General features: G+C 38.1%; 2 protein-coding genes across 2 annotated transcripts in view; one reads left to right on the plus strand and one right to left on the minus strand.

Annotated features, from left to right (window-relative positions):
• The first annotated feature begins 970 nt into the window (after nucleotides 1–970).
• LOC127557523 (group IIE secretory phospholipase A2-like) lies at nucleotides 971–3,172 on the plus strand. The gene is made up of 4 exons (XM_051990836.1): nucleotides 971–1,010; nucleotides 2,199–2,430; nucleotides 2,632–2,738; nucleotides 2,892–3,172. Exons 1-4 carry the CDS (start codon nucleotides 971–973, stop codon nucleotides 3,032–3,034), a joined length of 522 nt encoding a protein of 173 aa, XP_051846796.1. The 3' UTR covers nucleotides 3,035–3,172.
• Nucleotides 3,173–14,978: 11,806 nt separating this feature from the next.
• OTUD3 (OTU deubiquitinase 3) overlaps nucleotides 14,979–20,579 on the minus strand; it is a 41,345-nt gene continuing 35,744 nt past the window's right edge. Inside the window, exon 11 of the transcript XR_007952282.1 lies at nucleotides 14,979–15,237. The gene's annotated coding sequence lies outside the window, so the exon portion shown is untranslated. The remainder of the gene's footprint in view (nucleotides 15,238–20,579) is intronic.

Consider the following 20,579-nt stretch of genomic DNA (forward strand, 5'->3'; position numbering starts at 1 on the left):
GTTGTACTTTGATTCTAGATTCCTGTAACACAGACTGAATTGAATGAAATAGGGCCTTGGCCTGGAGGTCAGGGGAGGTAGAAAGAGGCCCCAGCAGAGCAAGGGTGGATAGGACCATCAATCTAGCCAGAATCACTCCTACTGATCATCTTCACAATGTTTCCTTTATTCTTGTCCATGCTTGAGTTTAATGGCAGAATCAGAGAGAGAAGAGGCTGATGGGATGATCCTTCTCCAGAAGGTATGCAGGCAAGAGGGTTTCTCTGCCAGTACTTATATTTATATCCTCCTGGACAAAGTGCAACAAGACAGATACTACTACTGGCCCAGAAGAGTTTTCCAGCTAACACAAGTGTGACAGTATTTCTTGGGAAACTAAACCATCTAGATAATTGGAGATTATCCCATATATAATACCTTGGAGCCTTTAGAGAGCATTGCTGTTAGGTTAAAGAGCTGTGTTAGAGAGAATGAGAGCAATAAAGAAACCCATTAAGGTTTAGCTCAGAGCTTTAGTTTTGCATCTATAAGGGCAGTTGAAATTCCAAGGAGACCAACAATGGGATCCAGCAGATCTGGTGAACCTGGGCCAAATCATACAACCCTTCCATTCGATTCCACTCAATACCTTGGAGTGCTTATGATTAATCAATGGAAATAGAATTTCAGTACCTTGGAGTAGGGGGTAAAAGGAGAGAATTTGCTGATGGAAAGCCGAGAGCCACGGGGCCACTGGCCACACCCCGACTCCCCTCTGATAACAGGCCTGACTCCCAGGCGTGAGAACTGGAAGGATCATTGCATCACTCAGGATTGGGGATTAATGACAGGGAGTGGACTGGATCCGGCTACTTAACTAATCAGAGAGGAGCCTGAGACAGCAGAGGAAAGGTTCCAGATTTGAGACTACTACTTTCCTCCTTCTCCTGTTTGGTTTCCCTTCGCTATTATCTTCTCTCTTGTCACTGGGATGAAGCCTCCACCCATCCTGCTCTTCCTTTGCCTCCTAGGTAAGTGATTCTCTCTTCCCTAAACCCCTTGGGATGGTGGTTTTCTAAACACACATAGCCCTCAATCCCTTTGGAGAACCCAAAGTTCCCCAATAGTTCACCCACAAGGGAAGTCTAATCCATATGGGCTCAACCACTGCACAGGGAGCAGAAATGAGTTTTGGCTTAGTATACTATAGGAAGTCCTTAACTCAGTCAGGAGACCCGGATTCTAATGTTAGCTCCTCAACTAACTGTGTAATTTTGAACACTACATGGTGCTTCCTAGGGCCCTCTTCCCATGTATAAAATGAGGGATTTGGACAAGATGACATTCTACTTCTGACAGTCTACGTCTACATGCCCTCTTTAAGGTTTAATATTTTTTGTCCACGATTACTAACTTACACTCTCTAAATGATCTCTAAGACTCCCTTCAGTTCTAACTTCTTATGAATCTCTAAGTCAAGATGTAAAAAAAGATAGTTGAGAGGAACCTCCATATACATTACCCCCACCAAAGAGAGTCTAAAGTTCTCAGGGACACATTTTTTCTTCTTGAGATTTGCAGCCACTACTTGTAGGCTTGGACTAAATCATCAGAGGTGGGAAACAGCCTAAGACTAGGACCCTGCACCAGTGAATCTGCTCTTCTGTGCTAGAGGGAAATTCAGATTAAAATGGGAAGGCCAAGTAGCCTCCATCCTTATGGATGGCTTCTGACATGGAACTCTAAACCTACTTCTAGCATCACTTTTTGCCTCATGGACCTCCACCTTATCCCTACCCTCTATCCTAAAAAAATCTCCCCAATGATTAGCACCCACTGCATATAGAGAAGTACCCGAAAAGCTATTTGAGGAAACGATGAGAGGTAGAAGTAAGCAGTGGAAAAGGTTTGGGGAAATGATAGATTTAGGGATAGTATTAGATAAGGTGATTAGAGACATGCTGGGGTGCCAAATGAGATGGAACAGCTTTTCAAGGGACATTTGGAGATAAAGAAACAATCATAAATACACTGGATAGTATTTGGAAGATGAGGATGATATCTAGGGTGAGATAGTTGGGGCAATATTTGGAAAGATGATTGGAGTCATATTTGGGGAGATAATTAATGAAATGCAGGAGTAACTGGGATGATATTAAGAAGATGTTTGGATTGTGCCCGACAAAATTCGAACGCATGGCCCTGCTTATAAGAATAAGTAGGACCAGACCAGGGACTGGGGCCCTTCAGGCAGGGCAGGTGGCTGGGACCTGTGGCAGGTTCAGCTGTCTTCAGTTTTCCCTCCCTAGCGGTGCCCCTGGCCAGTGGGAACCTACTACAGTTTGGGTTCATGATTGAGAGGCTGACGGGGAAGTCGGCACTGGACTACAATGACTACGGCTGCTACTGTGGCATCGGTGGTTCCAAATGGCCTGTGGATGAGACAGATTGGTAAGGAGACAGGCATGAGGAGGTCTGGGAAGAACAAACAATCCCTCCCCCTTTTTACCAGAATCCCTTCAACTCTGGTGTTCAGCCACTATGTTCCCTGAAGGATCTCTCGGGACCTGGGGGTTTCTCTCTCCCTGGATCCAGACTCCCCTCCCCTGGTCCCTCGACACCTCCCCCACCAGGCTGTGCTATCCCCACCAGGTGCTGCCATGCCCATGACTGCTGCTATGGACGGATGACTAAGCTAGGCTGTGATCCCAAAATGGAAAAGTACAACTTCTCTATTACAGAGAACAGCATCATCTGCGGTAGGTGAAGAAAGGGGAGAAGGGTAGGAAGTCACAAGAAATGCCATGAGATAGAAGTGGCAGATGAAAGACAACAGGCAGATGTCTCTTGTAATTGCTTGGGAAGGTCAGATCTCTCTTCTGTTGCCCTGACGTTTTCCCTTCCCCTTTTAGGGGGCAGAACTTCCTGCCAAAAGCTAACTTGTGAATGTGACAAGAATGCCACACTGTGCTTCCGAGACAATCTCAGCACCTACAACCACAAGTATGCCCACTACCCCAACAAGCTGTGCACGGGCCCCACTCCACCATGCTGAAACCCTGGGCAGAAAGTCACCTTCTCCTTCCCAACCACCACTGTCTTCCCACAAAATCTTCTTCCTGTCTTTCCAGACATTCAAGGGACTTGTGACCAGAATTTTCTCTCAAACACTTAATAAATGTTTATTTGGCTATCTCTGGAGTCTTCCTTTCCCTGAATCATCTTTTCTTTGAGGAAGCTTTTAGACTATGGCTTTGTTAATAAATGTCAGTTTTTCTGGCCCAGTCCTCCTTTTGGTAACAAATACTCCGATTTCTTTGAGGTACTAGCCAAAACATCATCATCCCCAGCTAATCAATTCCTTTTACCTCAGACCAACAGAATATTTAATAATAATAGTAGTTAACATTTAAATAAGGCTTACAATGTGCTAGAGACTTGCTAAAAACTTTATAATTATTCTAACAAATGTAGGGGGTAAGAATTTTTTAATCCCCATTTTACAGATGAAGGAACTGAAGCAAACAGAGGTTAAGTGCCTTGCCCAGAGTCACAGAGCTAGTGAATGTCTAAGGTCAAATTTGAACTCAGGCCTTCCTGATTCCAGGCCTGGTACTCTAGACACTATAGCATCCAGCTGCCTCTAATTCCCTCTGAATTAGAAAAGATATTAGAGCACAGATTGACAGTTGAAAGGAATTTTGTTAAAACTAAAACCATTTATAATAACTATCATTTAGATAGTGCTTTAGGCTTACAAAACATTTGCTTTGTATTATATCATTGGTCCTCACAACACTTCTGAGAGAGACTCCATTTTACAGATGAGTTTGCCCAAGGATCACACAGCCAATCCAACTTTCCAGACTTAAGTTCAGTGCTCCACCTTAGAAACAATAATAATAGCTAACATTTATAAAACATTGTAAGGATTCTAAAATGCTTCACAAATATTCTCATTTATCCTTACAGTTACCCCATAAGGTGCTATTGTTGTCGCTCTATAGTTAAGGAAACTAAGGCAGGCAGCACTTCTATGACTTGCTCAGGGTCACAAAGATAAGCATCTGAAGCAAGAGCTGACTCCCAAAGTCAGCAATGAACAAGGTCTCCAGAGGATGTCAGGGGTGAGGAATCTCACATATCTGAAGTTCACCCAAGGCCTTATATAACCAAAAGAGGGGCCAAGAAGTCCTCTGCCCAAAGATGGACTTTCCTACCACCTCTGACTTAACCATCTCCCTCATTACAGAATCGTGGAATTAAAAGGGGCCCCAGCTATAATACCAAAGAAAGTGAGGCAAGCAAGAGACTTGGTTTTTAATCTTTAATGTGGAGTTTAAGCTAGCTGACCAGATGGCACTCTTGTCCAAAGCATTCAATACAGATAAACTGAGGCAGGGAACTTATATAGAGTTTTAACTAACTGGGGTTTGTAAACAGAATACATAACCTGAGTATACAATCTTACGGGGAAACAAAAGCAGATAAAAGAGGAAAGAATACTGGGAAGATGGACAAGCCATAATGCCAGGAAAAGATCATAACTTAATTCTGATTGAATAGGGGTCAAGATAAGAAGGTCGAGGGCAGGAGACAGCGAGGTGAGGGGCAATACTCAAAGGGAGGAAGAATTATCCTAGCAAGAATCGAGATAATGCACCTGGAGTTTATGACAATGGTATGTAAAGGTGGTCAGAGCTTCAAGGTTTTTTTCTAGGCTCTTTTTAAAAACTCAATTTCCAGTCCTAATGGTAAGGAAGGGGAGGGGTGGCTAGGATTTTTTATTCAGGACTCAACACAGCAACCATCAAACCCAGGGTCCTCATTTTACGAAGCCAATTCAGCAGGTATCCCAGGGCCCACTATGCCCAACACAGGCAAGAAGGACATCGAATAAGGAGTATTGATGACTTATGTGGCAGAAAAGAAAGTATTCTGCCTTCTGGATTCAAGTAGAAAGTGTGCCAGAGTCAGCTCAGTCCAATTCACAAGAGCTTACTGTTAGATGTTCACTGCAAGCCTCTAAACCTTGGAATCCCATGAAAAATACAAACCAGCACCTGATTCATGGTTTTGTTACTTATCAAGACTTAAGTAACAGAAGATCATGTTGAAATGCAAACCATACTGGTGTGTAGTAAGCTTTAGAGAGCCAGTGGTTCAGTGTTTATCAGGATTCCTCTGGCCCATCCAATCCCATCATTTTTCAGCTGGATCACCCTAAGTGAATCTTTCACAGCCTCTCTAAGTCCCAGCTCCTTCTTTTGTAAAAATGGGCATTAGCAGACATATACCCATTAATTTAAAGGGCTTAGAGGGAAAAGAAGTTCCTCATACCCTAAAGTAAAATACCATTGTATTCAATGTGTCAAGGATCTATGCTTCATCAGTAGGAGCATTCTCTCTACTGACAAATACCACCACCTCTGGGTACCTGATGTCTCTTCCAGAGGTTGCTAAGGCCCTTCCAATGTAATATTCTACAGCTAATACCATTTTATAGCCTCTCCCCAAACCTAGGCTCATCCTTGAGCTTCAGAGACATCACCAGGTCCATACTTGGCATTTGTTTTTAATTTTTTTATTTTGGCCATCAGGGAACAAAGTATCGATGTCACGGACATCCCAGATGCCACCAAGGGAAACCTCTTGTGCAAGAAGCTGAGGATAAAAAGAGAAACATGCTCAATTCTGGCCTTGAACCCCCCACCCCTGCCCCTCTTCACCCTGGATCATACAGTCTAGTAAGTAGGGTGAGAAAGATATGGAAATACATTTAACCCAAGTTCAAACACAGTAAACACAGAGCAATCAAAGTGACAATCCAAGAGACTGCAGGAAGACTCTCATTTCTCAAGGTTACATGGAGGAAACACTACCCCAAGTGAGCCCACCTCTCCAGATTTTCCATTCCCTGACTTGGCCTCCCTCAGCCTCCCTCTGGGGGTCAGCCACTCCATCTCAGTCCCCTCCTGGCAGGCCCCTTCATGATCCCCACCCCACCTTCTTATCTCATCTCCTGAGGGCAGGGCCTGCCTTTGTTTGGCAGTCACTCAGCCCAGTCCCTGCCATGCACGAAGTCCTCAATAAAAGCTTGTGACCTGCCTGCCCACCTGAAAAGAAGGATTTAAAGAGTCCAGATGAAGGAATAAGGGAGAGGGAGGGGGAAAATGAAATTGAGAAAGACAGGTAGTTTGGTTACAGTGTAGAAGAGCTAATGGCTAACTTTTATGGAGTCCTTTCAACTCTGCAAATACATTTTGACATGTGAACTTTTACAACTCTGTGAGTTGATGGCATTATCATTCCCATTTTACAGATGAGGAAAACGAGGCTCAGAAGGTGGTCTCACCCATCACACAAGTAGTACAAGTCATAAAGGGATTCAGACCTGGGCCCTGCTAACTTCAAGTCCCAGTGCTCTTTCTACCCCCCATCATATAAAGGGGAGAATGAAATATAGCTCCAGAGAGGCTGGAGTGTATTGTGGAAGACCATGAAAGCTAAGGCAAGCTCAGAAAGAAAAGTAACAGGTAAAGAACCTGCAGTCCAAGAAGCGAAGTGCTTGTGCTTGTGCATGAGGCTCATGGTAAGATACCGCATCTGGAGCTGAAAAGGATCCTGGGGGAGCACCCAGATCAGCCTCCTAGCCTTACAACTGGAGAAAGGTAGGCCCCACAGGGACAGGGGCTTCCAGGGAACCACATTTAAGGGTTAAATGCCACAGTGGAACTCAAACCCAAAACTTCTAACTCCAGATATAGTCCTCTTCTCCCTGAATCATGCTGCCTCCAATAATTGTACATGTCCTGGTACTCAGCCCAAGGCCTTCTTCACTATCTGATGCCAGATTTAATCTGATGAGAAGGCTGTGTGAGGTGTGTGCCTCTTCTCTGAGCTAGCCAAGGACTGACAGCCCCACTGTTGTGGATCAGGACTAGGGGCCTCTCATGACTGTCCAGCCTTTTTCCTGATGCCCTTACTTGTCTCTCTGTCTGTCTCTCCCTGTGTCTCTGCCTGTGTGTGTGTGTCTCTCTCTCTTTCTCCATCTACCTAGAGAGCTGAACCGTCCTGATAAAAGAGAATTAGATTTGCTAAAAGCATTGTAAATTATTGACTGTACACCCTGCTCTCATTCATCCTTTCATAGACCAGGCTAAAATAAAAAGCCAGAGCATGTTCCCAGGCTTTCATTCTAGCTAACTTTCCTATGAGGAGTGGGGAAGTGAAGGAACAATAAGAAAAAAAATTGTCTTACTTTAGTCAAAATATGCATTTGGGGCCCCAAAGTAAAAATGTGATCACTGGGGTCCCATCCTCAAAAAGAAGTTACTGGGCACTGATAGACCCCTAAAATGGTGACCACTATCACACTGGTTCTTCAAGGGTCCTACTCAGGCAGGGCTGAGCTCTACCAATATAACCTGAAATCTTCCCAAAGACATACCAGGTGTCACTACCTTCCCTTCCATTCCCATCCCATCCCCTTTGCCAGATTTGGGGAGGGGGGTCCAGATGGCAAGAGGCAATTCATTCCCCCATATCACATGATATAAAAGAGAGACTTGAACTTGGAGTCCCAAAGCCTCAGTTCCAATTCTGGCCACCCCCTGGTTCACATGGCTGTGAACAAGTCCCTTTACCTCTCTCAACTGTTTCCTTGTTAGTCACATGAGAAGCCCAGAACCAGAATTCCAGGATTTTCAAGTCAGAAGAGACCTCCAAGGCCAAGCAGTGCAGGCCATACCCAGTACAAGGCACTAGTGAGTCACCAGACTCTGAATGAAGACCTCAAAGGAAGGGCAGTCCATACAAGTGCTTCCTTATAGCAAGACTAATTTTACCTCTGGGGAGCTTCTCCCAGGGCTCCTGGTTCTGCCCTCGGGCACTCAGTAGAACAAGGCTCATTCGTCCTCCACAGAGCAGCCCTTCAAAAACCAAGGCTGCTCCTCTTAAAACTCTTCTTTTCCAGACTAAACCTCTCTCCTGGTCCTTATGTGGCCTAATGCTAGGCTATTCACCACCCAGAGTGCCCTGCTCTGGATACTCTCTAGCTTAACAACATTGTTCCTAAAATGTGGTGCCCAGAATGGAACACAATACTCCAGATGTGACCCACAGGATAGAATCCAAGCTTTATTGCTTCCTTATTCCTGGAGACACGTGCAAGCTTTGTGTCTTGAATGCAGCCCAAGATGCCATCAGCTTTTCGAGATGCCCCATTCTACTGTTCTAGACCATAACAGTAACAGAACTCTGGTTCAGGAAATCACTGAACTAGGTTAAAATCCTGTTGTTGAGGCTTATTACCTGTCTGACCTGAGCAAGCCACCTGATTTCCTTGACCTGTTTCCTCACCTTAAAATGAGGGGATTGGTCCAGATGGCCTCTGAAGTCCCCTCCTGCCAGTTCCCTACTAATGCCTTCACCAAGAGTGTGATGGGTGTGTAGATGACTTTCAGAGGGATTTATTAGAATCAGCAGAGCAGCCATGTGGGGTGACACTAGCTGATGCTCCCTCAATCACAATTTTTCATTATTAACAATATATCAGAATTTTTCCATGCCTTCTGTATGTTTCCCTCTTTCAGGATACCTTGTGAATCAGTCCTTCAGCCTTCTCCAAACTTTATCAGCACTCTCCAGCACACAGCACTTCTATGAAAGCCTGGTCTACCTTGGCTGGTTTTTCTTGTTTCTGCTCCCTTGGGTGCCATTCATACCGCTTCCTTAAGTGCAGCCAGAACTAGTGCTAAAATCCAAGGAAAGCAGCTCTACTGCCCTTCAAGTTAAAACCAATTGTTTTAAAAATCTTTGCACATATTGTCCATTGTTCTTCTGCTGGTTTTCTTCTTTCCATCTTCACCCTTAAATGTCCTCAGGGTGACTTTGTTAGAGTTCAGGCCAAACTTCCTTTAAACTGGTTCTACCCTCCAATTCTTTCTGTTAAGGCAAAACATAATCATCAATCATTCTTCTTTGTAAGTTTTATAGATGAGTTCATATGCTAAATCAATGCTATTTGGCAACAGATTTTACACACACACACACACACACACACACACACACACACACACACACACCATCTCCTAGAAAGCTAAACTGGGAGTTTTTTGCATTCTTTTGGCATCCATGCTATAGCAATTCATTTACATGAGTTAAACTTTTGCAAAAAAAAAAAAAATTCATAATGGAGCAGATGTAATTTCTGTTGTACAGTTTTCATTATGCCTTAAATATTCTTAAACATACTTTCACATAATATTTGTTTAAAAATACTTGTTCAGAGTTGTTTCAAATGCTTTCTAGATCAGCCCTCTCATTCAAGCCAGTGATTCAGGCAGATTTGAACATCATAAAATGTTCACAGATCATAAGGTTCAATAAAAATTACTTAAAATAGGACTAAAAGGATATAATTCATTAAAACAAAGGTTGTAATCCTTTGCCTCTGCATTTTCCAGGCAAATAACACTGGGTCAGAAAGATGTCTTTCAGAAAAGTGGGAGCTGTGTCACATAAAACAAGTTAACGTTTTATAAGACACTATAAGGTTTGCAAAGCACTTTACATGTTACCTCATTAAAACCTCACAACCATCTTGGGAGGTGGGTGCTATTTTTATCCCCATTTTACAGATGAGGAAGCTAAGGCTCAGACAGATAAAACTACTTGTCCTAAGGCACATTGTATCTGAAACAGAATTTGAACTTAGATTCTAATTCTTAAACTCAATAGTATATCGACTATGCCATCCAGATTTTAGGAACTTCAGGAATACCAATTCCCCACAAATAGCCCTTTCTTATGCCTGTAAACTTCTGGAACAGCTAAATTCCAAGGGAAATTATTCTATTAAAGTTGTGGTATATATATAATATTAGATAGAATACTGCTGATATACTCTAAGAAATGAAGAAATAGATCATTTCAAAGAGACTGAAAAGACATATATGAACTGATGAAAACTGAAATAAGCAGAACCCAAAGAATAATTTGTACTATGACAACATTATAAAACATTCTTGAAGACTTTTATAAACTAATGAACATTGAAATGATCAGAACCAAAAGAACAAAAACAAACAACTTTGAAAGTTCTAAGGACTATAAATAATTACATAATTTCAAAAGATTGATGATGAAATAAACTATCCATCTCCTAACAGAAGTAGGATAGATTTAGCGTACAAAATTAGAAATATATATTTTCACATGGAAAGAGTTTTCCTTGAGTATGCATATTTATTACAAGAAATTTTTTTGTTTGTTTTCTAAATGGCTAGAGTTGGAAGAAAGAAAATAGATTACTGCTCATTCAAAAAAAATAACTTTCTTAATAGAGTTCATGTCAAATGTTGCACATGCTTTCAGATGAGAACAATCAGAGTAGAAAATTTTTCTGATCTTCAAGACCTCTCAAACCTTTCCCAAATAGGATTTATATACAAGAAATAAAAGCTATTTCAGTCGCCTCCATTGCCTAGTACAAGAAGAAACTGAACGACCTAACAAAGTAACAAAACCTATAGCAGAGAAAACTAATCCCGATCCCCTAATGTACTCACTCAGCCTCCTCTCCCCTACCACTCATCATGCTGTCTCAGCAGAACTGCACAAGCTGACCAATTCCACACTCTTACTCCCATTTTCCAATTTTAGACAATCAAAAGGCAGAAGCCTGCTCCAAGTAAAAAATAAAGAAATAAAGAAATAATCAAGCATTATAGAACCTAGTACTGTAATAGAATTTGGTAAAAGAACTAAGGAACAGAGGAACTAAGCATTCATGATACGCCACATGATACTCCTGAAGGAAAGAGCCTAGCAGGCAGCTAGGGCAAATTATGAACCTCCAGAAATTACTTCAGACAGAATTTTAGGCTAGTGAACTGTGAATTGCCTGGAATGGGAAAAGGCCAAGATATCTTTGAGGTCCAGACCCTGAGGAAAGCACATTCAAAGGAGAATAAGCCAAAAAGTGGGCAAGTGGATCCTATTAAAAAAAAAAAAAAAAAAACCTGGAATTACCAAAAATCTCACACAAGTAAGAAAATTCAATTAAAGACTTTGAATATAAGTAAAGCAATAAGGAAGATATTAATAACAGAAAAGAATAGGGGCTCCAGATCAGATAAAAAGTTCAAACATCTTATAAATATTTTAAGAAAAAGGAAAATAAATCAACATTTGAAAGGGCAGCTAGATAGTACAGTGACCAGAATACTAGGCCTGGAGTCAGAAGACTTATTTTCCTGAGTTCAAATCTTGCCTCAGACATTTACTAAGCTATGTGACCCTGGGCAAATCACTTAACTCTATTTGTCTCAGTTTCCTCATCTGAAAATGAGGAAATGATTTTAAAGTACGCCAGTATCTTTTCCAAGAAAATTCCAAAAGGAGTCATAAAGAGTCAAATACAATTGAAACAACTCAACAACAGAGAACCAAATGGATTCCCAAAGGAAGAATAAGACCATAGAATGATGTTCCTAAATGATTTTAAAAAGGAAGTAATAAGTAATAAGGAAGTAGTAAGGAAGCAGAATTTGTGGCCTACACAACAAAAATTGGAAGAATACATACATATGCAAGGAACTGGAAACTGATTGGTTCTCCTCAGTTGGAGAATGGCTAAATAAGTTATGATATATGAATGGAATGGAACGTTATTGTTCTATAAGAAACAATCAATAGGATGATTTCAGAAAGGCCTGGAAAGACTAACATGAACTGATGCTAAGTGAAGTGAGTAGAACCAAGAGAACACTGTATACAGCAATAACAAGATTATGTGATGATCGATTCTGATGGATGTGGCTCTTTTCAAATGAAGTAATTCAGGCCAGTTCCAATAGACCTGTGATGGAGAGAGCCATCTGGAGAGAGGACTATGGGAACTGAATGTGGATCTAACACGGTACTTTCACCTTTTTTGGTTATTTGCTTGTTTATTTTTTTCTTTCTCATCTTTTCCCCCTTTAGATATGATTTTTCTTGTGCAGCATGATAAATGTGGAAATATGTTTAGAAGAACTGCACATGTTTAACCTATATTAGATTACTTGCTATCTAGGGATCGGGGTGATGGGGAAGAAGGGAGAAAATTTTGGAACACAAAGTTTTGCAAGGGTAAATGTTGAAAACTATCTTTCCATGTATTTGAAAAATAAGAAGCTATTAGTTTTTTTTTTTAAAGAATACAAACACATATCCACATTCACAAATCTCATAAAAGCAATAAAAGAAAAAATAACTATATAAAAATACAAATACAAAAAAGTGAAGAATCTGGAAGAAAAGCAAAAAGCAGTAATATTAAAAGATCTCCATAAATTCAAAATATCCTTGAAAACAAGACATGTGAAGATAATTTAAGGATTATAACTCTCCCAAAAGAACATGACCAGTCAAAAAAATCTGAACACTATAATGCAAAAAATCTGAACACAGAAAACAGAATGCCAAACATTTACAGAGGGAAAAAATCCAGACCTACAAACTCCAAGACAAACAGTGGTTAAATTTAACAATTCCACTGAAAAACAACACATTCTGCAAGTGCCCAGAAGAAAGGCCTTCAAAAACAAAAGAAATCTGAATAATACAAGATTATTCTATACCCTCCAGTGAGGTCCAGGAGAGAATAAAATGTGTTCACTAAAGTAAAAGAGCTTAAAATAAAATCCAACATAAACTTATCTTGCCAATCTAAGCTTCAACATTAGTGGAAAAAGACAGACATTCAATAAAAAGGTAGGATCTAAAATATCCCTACAAAGAAAACCATACCTGAAGAAATTGTTTTCTTCAAAACAACCCAAACAATAGAAATATAAGAAGGGTAAATAAATACAGCAACCAAGTAACACAACAACAAAATAATAGTAAAGGAACCATTAAGAAAATTTTTTTCTAAACACACATTAGGTAACAGGGACAAAAGCAGGAGTCAAACAGAAGTGGTGGTTGAGAAACAAGTCTGAAACATCATGGACTAAACCTCACTTATAGGTGAATGAATGTTTTTTACAGAATTGTATTCCAAAAGGAAAATTACATAAAAGGGAAGAGGGAAGGAAGATGATACAGGGAAATAAATGATGTAGCCTAACCAAGTTACCAATGAAGAGAAAATTAACTCTTATAGTCTCTCAGGAAATAGAGAACCTACAGAAGACTGGACAAAGAAGACAAGGGAGGGACTAAAAGAGGGAAAGAAAGAGGAAAATTTTAATTCAGAGGTCAGAGGGGATATCATTGAGGAATGCTCCAGAGAGAGAAGAGAGATATTCTATAAAAGAGATAAGGAAATTACAATTTGCAAGGATTTGGTGCTCAGAGAAGCCATTCAGAAAAAGGGAAGCCACTATTTATAGCCATATGAAAATATGCTCCAAATCATTATTAATCAGAGAAATGCAAATTAAGACAACTCTGAGACATCACTACTCACCTGTCAGATTGGCTAGAATGACAGGGAAAAATAATGCGGAATGTTGGAGGGGGATGTGGGAAAACAGGGCCACTGATACATTGTTGGTGGAATTGTGAACACATCCAGCCATTCTGGAGAGCAATTTGGAACTATGCTCAAAAAGTTATCAAACTGTGCATACCTTTTGATCCAGCAGTGTTTCTACTGGGCTTATACCCCAAAGAGATACTAAAGAAGGGAAAGGAATGTTTGTGGCAGCCCTGTTTGTAGTGGCTAGAAGCTGGAAAATGAATGGATGCCCATCAATTGGAGAATGGTTGAGTAAACTGTGGTATATGAACATTATGGAATATTATTGTTCTGTAAGAAATGACCAGCAGGATGAATACAGAGAGGACTGGCGAGACTTACATGAACTGATGCTAAGTGAAATGAGCAGAACCAGGAGATCATTATGTATCTCAACAACGATATTGTTTGAGGATGTATTCTGATGGATGTGGATCTCTTCGATAAAGAGATCTAATTCAGTTTCAATTGATCAAGGATGGACAGAAGCAGCTACACCCAAAGAAAGAACACTGGGAAATGAATATAAACTGCTTGCATTTTTGTTTTTCTTCCTGTTATTTATACCTTCTGAATCCAATTCTCTCTGTGCAACAAGAGAACTGTTCGGTTCTGCACACATATGTTGTATCTAGGATATACTGTAACCTATTTAATATGTAAAGGACTGCTTGCCATCTGGGGGAGGGGAGAAAGGGAGGGGAAAAATTGGAACAGAAGTGAGTGCAAGGGATAATGCTGTAAAAAAATTACCCTGGCATGGGTTCTGTCAATAAAAAGTTATTAAAAAAAAAAAAGAAAGAAAGAAAAAGGTAAGGCAGAATAACTGGGGTTAACTGAATTCTAGAAGAATGGGAGGATATAGATAAAGTAAATCTTTTCTTTCTTTCTTTCTTTCTTTTTTTTTTTTTTTTTTTTTTTTTTTTTTGCTGAGGCAATTGGGGTTAAGTGATTTGCCCAGGGTCACACAGATAAGAAGTGTTAAGTGTCTGAGATCATATTTGAACTCAGGTCCTCCTGACTTCAAGGCTAGTGCTCTATCCACTATGCCACTTAGCTGCCCCCCTAAAAGGAAATTTCAAGGAAAATGGATTATAAATTTACCATGAGGAAAGCAAAGATTAAAAATGAAGTATACAATTAGGGATATAGGAAAATTCCTATCATGGGGCAATATCCTTTCTACCCTCTGCAAGAATTGTTTGTTGTTGCTGTTATTTTTTCTAAGAGTGAGGCACAATGGGAAAAAAAAATATCCAAGGGATAACATATACAGGATAATAATATGGAAACTGTTCAAAAGGAGGGACCCAAAATAGGTACTTTAGAAGCTTTAATTCCATGAGGAATACAAAGAAACTAAAGAAGGATTAAACTGGTATGAAGATTTTGAGTTAAAGAATAAAAATAGACAGAATGTGAATAAAATAAGGAAGCTAAGGGGAAAAGAGAATATGAAAATTCTAAAGTGAACAAAACAAGTCAAAGGTAAGAGCATAGAATTTTATTTCATTACATAATTTTCAGGTGATATCACAATATTTTAGCTTTTGCTTAATTATTCTATTTTGAGATCTCTCAAAGGAAAAATCCATAAATGTAATCCATAAATGACTGCAAAGTAAAAACAAAATCTATCATTAAAACTTTAAAAAGAAAGAGAAATCAGGAAGAGCTGGGTTCCAGCCTCACCACTGCCTCATTATAGCTGCCAGGGCCCTCTCAATGCGGTAAGCAATTTTCTCATCCTATAAGGCAAAAAGAAGGTTTCTCAGTGGATGGTCCTGCTACTGATAAAATCATAGGTATAATAAAAATAAACTTTTTTGTAGCCTTTTACTATTTATTATCATGGTATTAGTGAGCTGACTATACAGAAAAAGCTTAATCAATTGTATTTAATATTTGTTCATTTTGAAAAAGTATTTGAGTTGAGAAAGCAAAATGTTAATGCAAAGATTAATGTAAAGGGAGCAGGGACCCTATCTAGATAAATACTAGAGCACAGAACAGAAAGGCAATGACCAGATCATTCCCTGAATCAAACCACTGGGGAGCACCACAAATTTACAAATCACCAGATTGAACTGTGAAAGCAGCAGCACAACAACATCTCCCCAATATGTAATTAGAATTCAACACTAACATGAAGTGCAAAGTCAAGAACTAGCTAGAAAAATGAGCAAACAAAATAAGAACCCAGTCATAAGGAGCTACTATGGTAAAACTGAAGATTAAGACTTAAACGCTAAAGAAAGCTCAAGGAAAAGACAATGACTTGAAAACATAAACAAACAATACCTCAAATTAAAATATAGAGTGGACACAAGCTCAACAAGAATTCTCAGAAGAGATTCTTTTTGTATAGCAAAATAACGGTTTGGTCATGTATATTTATTTTGTATTTAATTTATACTTTAATATATTTAATATGTATTGGTCATCCTGCCATCTAGGGGAGGGGGTGGGGGAAAGGAGGAGAAAAATTGGAACAAAAGATTTGGCAATTGTCAGTGCTGTAAAATTACCCATGCATATAACTTGTAAATAAAAAGCTGTTAAAAATTATCAGAAGAGCCAAAGAAAGGTTTTTTTTTAAAGCAAAAATCCTAAAAACCAAATAACAGCTATAAAAGGAAAACTGAGGGTAAGAGGTGGGCAAAATAAAAGCTTAGAAAGAAAATTATGAAAACAAAATGAAGAGCTTGATAAAAAAAAATTTTGAAGAAAAGAACTCCTTAAAAATAAGAATTGGTTAAATGAAAGCTAATGACTCCATGTGGCATGAAGAAACAATAAAAAAAAAAATCAAAAGTCTAGGAAAAACAGAAGAAAATATGAAATATCTCAGAGAAAAACAACTGATCTGGAAATAGAACAAGAAGAGATCATGTAAGAATTATTGGATTGCCTGAAAGCTATTAACAACAACAAAAAAGCCTAGACATTGTATTTTAAGAAATTATAATGGAAAATTTCCCAGATATGTTAGAACCAGAGGGCAAAGGAACAATTAAAAGAAAACATCAGAAAGAAATCACAAAATGGGGCAGCTAGGTGGTGCAGTAGATAGAGCACCAGCCCTGAAGTCAGAAGGACCTGAGTTCAAATCTGGTCTCAGACACTTAACGCATGCTAACTGTGTGACCCTGGGCAAGTTATTTAACCTCAATTACCTGGGGGAGGGGGAGAGGGAGGGAAGATGAAGAAATCACAAAATGAAAATTTTCAGGAATATTTAAAGCAAAATACAGAGCTCTTAAGTCAATGAAAAACTATTGTAAATAGCCAGAAAGAATGAAATATTATAGAGATATTAATAAATTGATATTTAATTAAATAAAGTATTTATAAGCATTCCAGATAACATATCAAAATTGAATAGAATATATGACATTCAAACACAAGACTCAAGAGTAAGGGGCTATAACTTTTTTAATTGTTCTCTTTCTTCTATGGGATAATTCATATAGCCTCCATGAACTTTATCATAACTAAAGTAGTTAAAAGGTATGTACATAAGAGAGAGCATGGGTATGAGTCTCTTAGGTTTACATGATCTCAAAAGCAGAATGGAGCTTGCCATGGGAGACAAGGGAAAAGAGAGGAAGACAAATAAAATTATCTTAAATAAATAAGGCAAACAAAAAAAAGAGTATATATAATGGAGGGGAGAATGGGGGAAAGGATAAGGAGTAAGTAAAACTTGAAGTTCACTATCATATCAACTGGTTTAAGGATGAAGAATATATATACGAAGTGATTGTATTCATTTTACCCAAAATGGAAGAGGGAGAGAAAGGAACTAAGAAAAAATGGTGGTAGGAAAAGAGAGTTGTTGTTCAATTGTGTCTGTGTAACCCCATTTGGGGTTTTCATGGCAAATATATTGAAGTGGTTTGTCATTGTCTTCTCCAGCTCATTTTAAAGATGAGGAAACTAAATAAAACAGATCTGAGTGATTTACCTACAGTTAGTTACACAGCTAGTAAATGTCAGAGGCCATATCTGAACTCAGGTCTTCCTGACTCCAGGCCTAGCACTCCATTCACTGTGTCATGTAGCTGTCTCAAAGGGGGTTGGGGGAAAGAGATAAAAAGGAGGATAGATTATAGGAAGCAGTGATCAAAAGCAAAACAAACTCTTGAGAAAGGGACAAATTAAAAAAAAAAAAAAGAAAAAAAAAAAAGAAAGAAGAAATGTAAGAGAATAAAATGAAGGGAAATATACAGTTAGCAACCATAACTTTGAATGTGAATGGAATGAACTCTCCCATAAAAGAGAAGAAGATAGCAGAATGAATTAGGAACTAGAATTTAACAATATGTTATTTAGAAAATTAACACACACAAAGATACACACAGAGTTAAAAATAAGCATAATCTTATGCTTCAGCTGAAGTTAAAAAAAATAAAAGCATAAAAAGCAAATCAAAGAATTTGACACACAACTAAAATAGGAGGAGGAGGAGGAGGAGGAAAAAGAGGAGGAAAAGGAAACTCCCCAATTATATGTTAGGCTCACAATTAAATAGAAGGAAAATAGACTTAATTGCCTTCAGGAAATTTCAAAGATCCTTTGCTGACCTCAAACTTCTCCAAGAAACAAAGACCAGACTAATTAATATTAATGTTCTATCACTGGTTCCAGTGATAGTGTCCTATATATATATATATGTGTGTGTGTGTGTGTGTGTGTGTGTGTGTGTGTGTGTGTGTGTTATATAGGGCATGACTGTTCATGACAAACTGAAAATGAATACCACACAGAAACAATGAAGAAGTACATAGTCCTTTGGCAAGCTGCTTTATAAAAGCAATGAAGAACTTTGAAGAATGTAATAAAAGATATTATCACAGAAATGTGTAATAAAAATAAAATATAGGATGTTGTTTAGTGGTGAGAGTGAAGGTAGAAAACTTAAGTGCACCACTGACATTAAGAAAAATACATAAATACAATAAAATAGAGAAATATTAAGACTTTTCTCAATAACAAAATGTGAATTGCCATACATGAACTAGTTACAATTTATGTTTTTGAAGAAAATACCCAGGTTAATGAGATCTTAAATACATTTGAGTGTTTGAGTATAATTATCTATTGACTTATATTGTGCTTGCATTACAATAAAACCCCTAAATCTTTTTTTTTAAATGCTATCTAACCATGTTTCTCCCATCTTATACTTGTAGATTTTTTAAATCTACACATTTATCATTATTAAAGTTCATCTATTATAGCTCAATGTGCTAGTCCATCAAGATCTTTTTAGATCTTGGCTCTGTCATCTCATGTGTCATCTGCAGATTAGAAAAATCTATCATCTGTCATCTATTCAATTAACTGATAAAAATATTAAATACTACAGGAGGAAGCTTTATCTGTGGGGTATTCTACTAGAGAACAGCCTACAAGTTGATATGAAAACTTTACTGACTACCCTTTGTGCCCAAGCATTCAACCAACTCTGATAACTATACTATCATCTAATATACATTTCTCCATTTTTTTCTATAAGAATAACAAGAGAAATTGTCAAATGTTTTGCTAAAATCTGAATAACTTTTACATCATTACACTGACCTACCAGTTTAGGGTTTTTCTTGTTTGTACCAGACTGGTTTCATCAGTATAGGGAGCTCCAAATGATGAATTTCTTCTACCAGTATAGATCAGTACCTTGATGAGGCACCTTAGCGCTTCATAATTATCTTTCTTTTCTAGATGTTTACTTACCAACTCTTTTATTAATGTATTTTAAAATCTTATCAGAAATCAAAGTCAAGCTTGCAATCTGTAGCTTGCAGAATCTGTAATTTTCCCCGTTTTGAAAAATAGAACATTTGCCTTTCTCCAATTTTGTGCTACCTCTCTGATTCTCCATGATCTTTCAAATATCAATGACATTGGTTTAGCAATCACATTTGCCAACTCATTTAATACTCAGAGATATAAAATTAGCTGTTTAAAAATATGGATATAGATAAAAATATACACACAAATTCATAGAGATCTGACTTGTATTCATCAGAGGCAAGTGCCTACTCTCTTATTGTTTTCTTACTCACTTTTGATATCAAACTTTCCAATCCCCTCCAACCCAAAGATCACTTTCCTTTGCAGGGAATATACAAAGTAAGAACTTAGCTACCCCCTTCCTGTTGTCATTTATTACCAGTACAATGACACACAGCAATTATATACTTTTTTTTTAAATGTTCCCTTTCCACGTAGAACTTATAAAATATTTTTTAAAAATCTTTTGTCCTTGGCTTTTTTTGCTCACCTAAATTCACTTTTAAGTTTGGCATTCCAATCACTGTTTTGAGTATATGTGTATGTATATATTGTTCATTTTAAAAGATTTTATTTTTATCTTTTGTCTTTACATCATCTTTCTCTCTTCCCTACTCCAAAAACCAGTCCTAGAAACAAAAAGTGAATAAAGCAGTTTCGGCAAAACTAATCAACACATTAACTGAGTCAAGTGGTACCCTAAAGATTTCCCACCTCCACAATGAAGGAAAAGAGTTACATTTTCTCCTCTTTTCCTTGGGGATGAATTACATTATATTCAATATGAGGTTTTTGTTCTTTGCATTTACATGATTGTAGTCATTATGTATCTTGTTTTCTTGCTTCTGTTCACTTCACTTTGCATCAATCAGTTCAAAAAATTTTTCTCATGCTTTTCTGAATTCTTCATATTCATTTTCTCATGACAAAATAACATATTCCATTATATTCACATAACCACAACTTGTTTTAACCATTCTCTGATCAATTGACATCTACTTTGTTTACAATTTTTTGTTATTACAAAACAAAAAAAGTTGCTAAAAATATTCTAAAATATTATATGTATTAAAAGACCCTTATTTTTATCTTGGACCTCTTTTAACATATATGCTTAGTAGTAAGGTCTCTGGGTCAAAGAGTATGGGTTTGCCAGTCATTTTCATAACATAATTCCCAACTGCTTTTCAAAATATATAAACCAATTCACAGCCCCACTAACAGTGTATAAATGTGCCTTGTCTCACAACCTCTCCCACATTAACTACCTAATCCTCTAGCATTCCTCTTA

The sequence above is a fragment of the Antechinus flavipes genome, chromosome 3 (assembly GCF_016432865.1).
Source record: "Antechinus flavipes isolate AdamAnt ecotype Samford, QLD, Australia chromosome 3, AdamAnt_v2, whole genome shotgun sequence".
NCBI lineage: Eukaryota > Metazoa > Chordata > Mammalia > Dasyuromorphia > Dasyuridae > Antechinus > Antechinus flavipes.

Coding starts and splice junctions, on each gene's coding strand:
- LOC127557523 (XM_051990836.1), top strand. CDS start 971: ATGAAGCCTCCACCCATCCTGCTCTTCCTTTGCCTCCTAG. Junction 2,431..2,631: donor CCTGTGGATGAGACAGATTG/GTAAGGAGACAG, acceptor TATCCCCACCAG/GTGCTGCCATGCCCATGACT. Junction 2,739..2,891: donor AGAGAACAGCATCATCTGCG/GTAGGTGAAGAA, acceptor TTCCCCTTTTAG/GGGGCAGAACTTCCTGCCAA.